The 6,975-nt window shown below is 60.6% G+C and overlaps 1 protein-coding gene across 1 annotated transcript; it reads right to left on the minus strand.

Annotated features, from left to right (window-relative positions):
• Window positions 1-2,830: 2,830 nt before the first annotated feature.
• Window positions 2,831-6,975, minus strand: NEUROD4 (neuronal differentiation 4). Its single transcript, XM_048052866.2, has 2 exons — window positions 6,788-6,975; window positions 2,831-3,835 (listed from the first exon to the last, which is right to left on the minus strand). The coding sequence occupies exon 2, from the start codon at window positions 3,824-3,826 to the stop codon at window positions 2,831-2,833; it is 996 nt and encodes a 331-aa protein (XP_047908823.1). The 5' UTR covers window positions 3,827-3,835; window positions 6,788-6,975.

Raw genomic sequence — 6,975 nt, forward strand, 5'->3', positions numbered from 1 at the left:
GGCAGCGTTGCCACAGCCAGAGGCTGTTTTTCCTTCCACTGCTGCCCCAGCATCCTTGCAGGGGTCACTGAGGGGGGTCTCACCCTCTCTGCCGGCTGCAATAACCCCCAGCCCACGGCACGCACAGCCTGGGGCAGGGTAAGACCCCGGTGTAGGGGGGGTCCCCTCTTGGTTAGGGGACACAGGAGGCCTCCACGCCTGCCTGCACGTCCCCCCATCCCTTAGCAGCAAAGCTGCAGCTGCGGGCCCCCCCCGGAGAGCCCCCTTGCCGTGCACAGCTTGCAGGGACGAGGCGCTCGGCAGCTCCCACCGGGCTCTGTGCAGCAGCCGGCGTGGGGCTGGGGGGGACGGGGAGGCACCAAGCGGCGCGGGGACACGTGGCACTCAGGTCCCCATGCGAGGGGACGGCGGGGACAAGAGGCCCCAGCGGCAGCCAGGAGCTGCTCCAGGATTTGAGCACAGCTGGGCAAGGCAGGCTCTGGCGAGCAAAGCGCCGAGCGCGGGCAGGGTGATGCACGCCTTGCACGTGGCCGGGGTGAAACCAGGACGTTGGTGCGTGCACACCTGCGTGTGTGCACATTTTGGCAACCTCCTGTGTGTGCACACATGCAGCTGTGTAGGGGAGAGCAAGAGGATGGCGTGCCAGCGTGCAAAGTCCTGCCGTGCACGTGTGATATTTGTGTGTGAGCGTGGCTGCGGGGGGTGCACGTGGCTGCTGGCGTGCATGGGGAGGTCCCCACGTGCGTGTGCGAGTCCACACGTATGTCTGGGCACACGCCAACATGTGCGTGAGCATGTTTGTGACATGTAGCCCGTGAAAACCAGTTGCGGATGACCGATGTGTCAGGGACAGCGAGCAGAGCCCCGGGGCAGAGCCAGCAGCAGCTGGATGCTAAATGCCACCACCCCGCGGGGGAGCCCAGTGCCACCCACCTCCTGCCACCCCTGGGGACCGTCCTGGCTCCCAGCAGCGCACGGAGCCCAGCCCCGCGGTCAGGGATCCCAGCCGGACCCCAGCATGGGGGGTTTGGGATCAAAACTCCCCGGGTCCCGCTGGTTTCCCTGCCAGGCAGTCCGCGCCGCCACGCTGAAGACCACAGACAAGGAGACGACAGCCCCGCGGTGATGTTGCTTCAAACAAGACCACAACTTTATTTGAGCTAAAAACCCAATTCTGCTTTCTTTACAAAAGGATAAACATTTGCTCTCAGTACAAAAGGAAACAAGCCCCGGGATCCAGGGGCTGGGCAGGGACCTCCGGAGCGCAAATCATCTCCAAATTCCCAACTCTGTACAAAACACCTCGGTAAAAGAGTGAGGTTCGGCCAGCCGGGCTCGCGAGGCCAGTGGGGATTTCAAAAATAGTTGCCTGCATTTTCTTGAAAACAAAAATAGTTGCATAGCCTTTAAAAGTTATTGCTCATAGAAATACAGGGGACGAGTTGGGAGCTGCTGGGCACCATCCAAAACACGAGAAATGGCAATGTTAAATATGGAGTTCACCATTAAATATGCAACCCCTCGGCTAAAGTACTTGGTTCAGTCACCAGAAGATAGACCGCCAGGGCAGGAGGAAAATAAATTAAATAAATAATGGCTAATAAATAATCCTGGAGCAACAGCACTGCAAAAACCACACGTCTCCACAAAGCTAACTCCAACTAAGCACTTGGAAGTCAACCGGAAAATGAGGAGGTTCTTCAGCACATTCCACATTTCATGTAAAACAGAGGGAAATAAATTAGACACGCACCCCCCCCCCCCTCCCCAAGTAAATAATAAATAAAACAGGGAATTAAGACACGCTTCTTTTGGCAGGATGTCTTGGGAACGCGGATCGTGGTAGGTACTCTACAAACCCTAAGATACGGCCCTGGTGGCTCCTGTTTCAGCTCTCGAGTCCGGGATATTTGTGCTCTGAAAGGTCGAGCATCCTCCAGCGAGGTGCCACGATCCGTGACAGTCGCCTGCTGGTTTTGGGTCCGAGGGCTGAGGCTGAGGACCAGGGCAGCGGGGACGAGCCGAGGAGGGATCGTCACGGAGATCTTGACGGGGCAGATACGGTGGCACGGGTCTCCCTCGGGTGGGAAGCAACCCCGGGGGTCTTCTGGGGGTGGTCCACATCATTCCCACCTCTGGGGCTGGACCCTTGGCTGCCCTAGGAGGGGAACGGGGAACTGGACAACCCGAGGGGGCCGAGGGGCTTGGGGCTCCCACACCGAGGAGGGAGCGAGCCGAGCTCTGGAGGCTCAGCAAATGTTTGTCCCTGGTGCTGGAGCGGGCTCGCATCAGGCGAAGCTGGAAACGTACAGGGCGAAGCCACCTCCGTGAGCATCTCTGGGGGAGAGGGAGAGGGGAGCAGCGGCTCAGCTGTGGCTGGTGATGGAGCTCAGCGCCCAGGCTCTGCCACCCGAGCAGGATTCAGCTCCGGAGCCTGGAGCAGAAGAGCTGTGCGGACAAGAGCCCCGTCCCCAGCTGGACGTGCCTGGGACCAGCTCCTCGGTGCTGGTCCTGCACCGAAACTCCTTTCCCACCACACCTGGAGAAGGTGTTGCGGGCGTTTCACGCAGATACGGGGGTCTGCAATCCGGGTTCAGCTCTCAGGAAGGGTTCTGGGGGCAGCTCTGAAACTCAGCGAGGTGGCACGGGCTGGGGGAGGACAGGAGAGCCAGCTGCACCTCGCGCAGTGACGTCCTGCAGAGATGCTCAGAGGTCTCGCGCCGCCCCGGAGCAGCGATTCCCTTGCTCAGGCTGTGTCCCTTCTAGAAACAGCTCCGCAGCTCGGCCGAACTTCTCCCTGTCTCCAGAGTTCGGGTCTGACCCTGCTTTGCTACTCGTTGAAGATGGCATTGAGCTGGGGCCCGGCCACGTGGTGCGGGTAGGACTCGTAGCTCATGTCTATGGGGATCTCGTAGCGGGGCACCGCGCTTTGGAAGTGTGCTCCGTGTCCGTGTGCGCCCGCCAGGCCGACCGAGGGGTAGTGGGCCATGAAGGTGTAGGATTTATCCAGGTCTGGGGACCCGTCTTGCTTCAGGGAGAAGTTCCCGCTGATGCTCAGGGGCGGCGTCAGGGGCCCCTCGTAGGGGGGAGTGGTGCAGTCATTGGGGTGGGCTCCGAAGGACGCATCCACCAGGCTCTTGAAGGTCGGAGGCTTCAGATGCAGCAGGTGGGTTTCCATCGACCCGTAGGGCGGGCTGGGGAGCCCCGGGGACTGGTAGCTGAAGGAGTGGCTGGAAATGGCCGAGTCGCACACCGGGGACTTTTCTTCGTGCTTCTCCAGGAACAGGGTCTGCGGCCCCAGCTGCAGGCAGCCAGCCACCAGGTTGCTGGTGGGCTGCGACAAGCCCTTGCAGAGCATCTCCACAAAGCTCTTGCCTTCAGGAGTCTGCCCCGTTTCGAGCACCTCAGACAGAGCCCAGATGTAATTCCTCGCAAGCCTCAGGGTCTCGATCTTGGACAATTTCTGCGTCTTGGAGTAGCAGGGCATCACCCTCCTCAGGTTGTCCAGAGCATCGTTCAGGCCGTGCATCCGCGTGCGCTCGCGGGCATTGGCCTTCACCCGCCGGGCCCTGAATCGCTCCAGCCTCGCCTTGGTCATCTTCTTCTTCTTTGGTCCTCTTCTCTTCGGCTTTTCCCCGTCATCCTCTTCCTCCTCTTCTTCCTCGATGCTGTCGTGCTCTTCGTTCAAGCCAGGCACCAACCCGAAGGGACCTTGCCTGCCGTCCTCTTCCTTCAGCTCGCCTTTGGAGCTCAGCGTTTCGTCCATCCAGGCTTGGGTGCTCAGGAGCTCCGCCATCTCCTTGGGCTTGGCGTACGTCTTCGTCATCCCTGGCCTCTGCAAGAAGGGGACAAGGAGAAGTTAATGAATCCCAGCAGAAGACTCGCTCGGTGCATTAGGAACCGAGCACAAAATCATCTTCCAGAGACATCGACTGCTTTCTGTCCTCCAGTGGTGCCTATGGAATCTGTCTGTCTATCCCTACAGAAATTTCTAGTGATTTTTGTTACATGCCCATCACTGTAATGTATGGCATCCAGCACAAGGCACCACAGTTATGGTTTTTCTACTAAAAGGCGTGGTTTCAGACAATCTTTATGGGGCTGTAATCAGCTCTCAGTCCCGTAGCCGACACGTTGAGTCAGGAGCCACTGGAACTTTTTCCTGGGGACTTCCAGTAATTTACTTTGGGGTTATTCCCACCCATGAGTTTGACTTGGAGCCTGATCTCCCCCTGGTCCAGCCCCATTCTCATGGCTTCAACCCTGATTCCACTTTGTGGGCTGCAAAAGGAAGCCTGAAAAAGTCAAGGTCCCCCTGCTGAGCCGTCCCTGGAGCTTCTCCTGCCCTAACCTGAGCACATTTGCCTGCACCTTCATTTCCCTCTGCCATAACGAGCGCAGTCCCGCCGCACAAAGCAGCCGGGGTTTCATGTTAATCAGCCCCCCCAGATCCTGTCACCGTGCCCGCCTCATTTAATAAAGCTTAGCATCTAAGCAGCTTTGCTGAAAGTGTGCTGTCCGAGCCCCGGCTCCACCGCCCCTGCCCACCCCACGTGGAAAATCCCACTTTTAATATGCGTGATGGGGCTCGGGGGCTGGATTAGGGTGTTAATTGCTCTGCCCAGCCACCGCATCCCGGGAGGACCGTGTGGCCCCAATTAACTCTCGGGTAAAGCAATCGGAGGCGGTCAGATGCTCTGAGATCTGGCGAGCAAAGGCGGTGAAGGAACATCTTTGGGATGAATTGATGGGGCTGGCCGAGCCGGGAGGGAGCAGGGTCCAAATATCCTCTACCAGCACCCTGGGCGGACCACAGCTGAGCAAGGGCTGCACCCGCTTCGCACCAGAAAGGGCTGCAGGTCTGCTCGGACACCCCCCCCAGCCCACGGTTCTGGGGCTGTGAGCCCGAGGGTTGCTTTCCCTCCACCCTCGGAGACCTGGCCCTGCACCCCTGCCGTCAGCACCCATCCCTCGCTCATCCTCTGCACCACAATTCCCGCCCAGTCGGGTGCTATTGGTGAAAAATTGCCGGGTTTGGGGCTTTGTGCGAGAGGCAGGACCAGCTGGTTCCCCCCTTCCCGGCACTTTGCAGGGCAGTATTCCCCTGGGAGGGTGTCAGGAGGTTGCCCCTTTGGAAATGATTTCCAGTTTGAGCTTGCAGGGATTTTGCTCTCGCTTTTTCTCCAGACTATAGATTTAATAAATAATTTTTTAAAAAAAATGGGGGAAAGGTAGACAAAAAGGGAATTGGCTGACGAAGTAACTTCCCAGTTTTCCAAGGAAGATGAGGAGAGCTGGGAACCCACTGCGAGTGGGAAGCTTTTCCAGCCTGTTTTGTTCGGATACCTTTCCTTTTGGACATCTCCACCCCACACTGTCTGAACGAACCACCAGGAACCCATTGGGAGAAAGCTAAAAACTTAATTCTCGGTTTGCCATGGCTCGGCTCTCCTGAGCTCTCCCGGTTCTCCCTTTGTGTCACGGGGCACCGGGCTCCCATCCCAAAACAAGTAGGATCAATTCCTTTTCCTTTCCTGCAGGACCAGGAACTCGGCTTCCACCCTTTGGTGGTTTCCTTCCAGCAGATTGATCCCCAAGAGGAGCACGGCAGGTTCGGGACAGAGACCGACTGCAGGGCTGAAGACCCTGACCCCAAACAGGACCACCCGAAGCAGAAGAAAGGGCTGGGAGCCGGATCCGGGGGAGATGCTGGCACGAGAGCCGGGCACAAAATGGGAATTCAGCACAGAGGTGGGCAGGAGGGACAAGGCAGCCGCAGGAGGACCATGAAAATTAAGATTTACCTGAGACCTCTGCACCGTGTCCTGCCTGGGAACGCAGCAGGATGTGGCCCAGCTGTACGTGGACCCGGTGGGCTCTGGCTGCCAGGGAGATTAAAAACCCTCCAGCTGCTCCTTCAGCCCCAGTATGGCCATGGGACACTGGTGCCTTTGAGTCCTGGACCCAGGAGCTTCTCCAGCCCGGTCCCACTCCTGGTCCCAGTCCCAGTGCAACCATCAGCCAAACAGGTGCAGAGAAGAAGGGATGCGATGGATTTTTTGGGGAGGGAATAAAACTGCCCAAGGGCATCCCTGCAGCACCCACACACCCCTGGAAAAGTGGGAGGAAGCCGGGGGGTGCTGGTAGCCACCAAATCCAGCCCGTTCCCGGGATGCGGGGCTGCAGGAGAGAAGGGGAAGAGTTTTTGGGTCCAGGCTGGGGGGGAGCCAGAAGCTCCCTTGGCCTCAGCTGCGGAGGCTCCCTCCCCGCTGGGCTCCTGGCCCCGGGCAGGATTCGCTGGGAAAAATCACTGGGACCCCCCCCCCCGGCCTCCCCCCTCGGGCTCCCCCCCCCCAGGACTCGAGAAACAAAAGCTGGGGCATCTCCCCCATCTCCCCCCACCTCCATTCTGATCCACAGCCCGGCCCCGACGTGCATGGGGGAAAAGTTGGGGGGGGTGGACCGGTCCCGGTGCCACCGGGGGCATGGGGGGCCCGATCCCACCCCGACGGCCACGGCGAGCCTCGACCAGAGGGACCGGGGGGGGTGGGGGAGAAGGACACCGGTTGGGGCTGGGGGCCGTGCGCCCCCCGCTTGCTCCCCTGGGGCTGGCGCCCGGCACCGACCCCCCCGGGGGTGGCTCCCGGTGCCCCGTACCCTTGCGACCCCCACACCGTCACAGGGCTTTTGGGGGGGGGGGGAGGCACGGAGCCGGGCGGGGAGCCCCGTCGGAGGGGCCGTCGGGGTCCTCCGTGTGTCCCCCGGGGGGGTCCCGGTCCGCCCTTACCTGGGCACCGCAGCGAGTCCCCGCTGTCACTTGCCCGGGCGCATGGTGGCGGCGGCCCCGGGGGGGCGGGCGGCGGCACCGGGGGCGGCACCGGGAGCGGCACCGGGAGCGGCACCGGGAGCGGCACCGGGAGCGGGCACAGCTCCGCTGTCGGGCGGTTTTGAAGCGCTCCCCGCCGCCGGCGGCTC

The sequence above is a fragment of the Anser cygnoides genome, chromosome 32 (assembly GCF_040182565.1).
Source record: "Anser cygnoides isolate HZ-2024a breed goose chromosome 32, Taihu_goose_T2T_genome, whole genome shotgun sequence".
NCBI classification, from domain to species: Eukaryota; Metazoa; Chordata; class Aves; order Anseriformes; family Anatidae; genus Anser; species Anser cygnoides.

Excerpts from the sequence above, each read along its gene's own strand:
- NEUROD4 (XM_048052866.2), bottom strand. The coding sequence starts at position 3,826 with ATGACGAAGACGTACGCCAAGCCCAAGGAGATGGCGGAGCTCCTGAGC.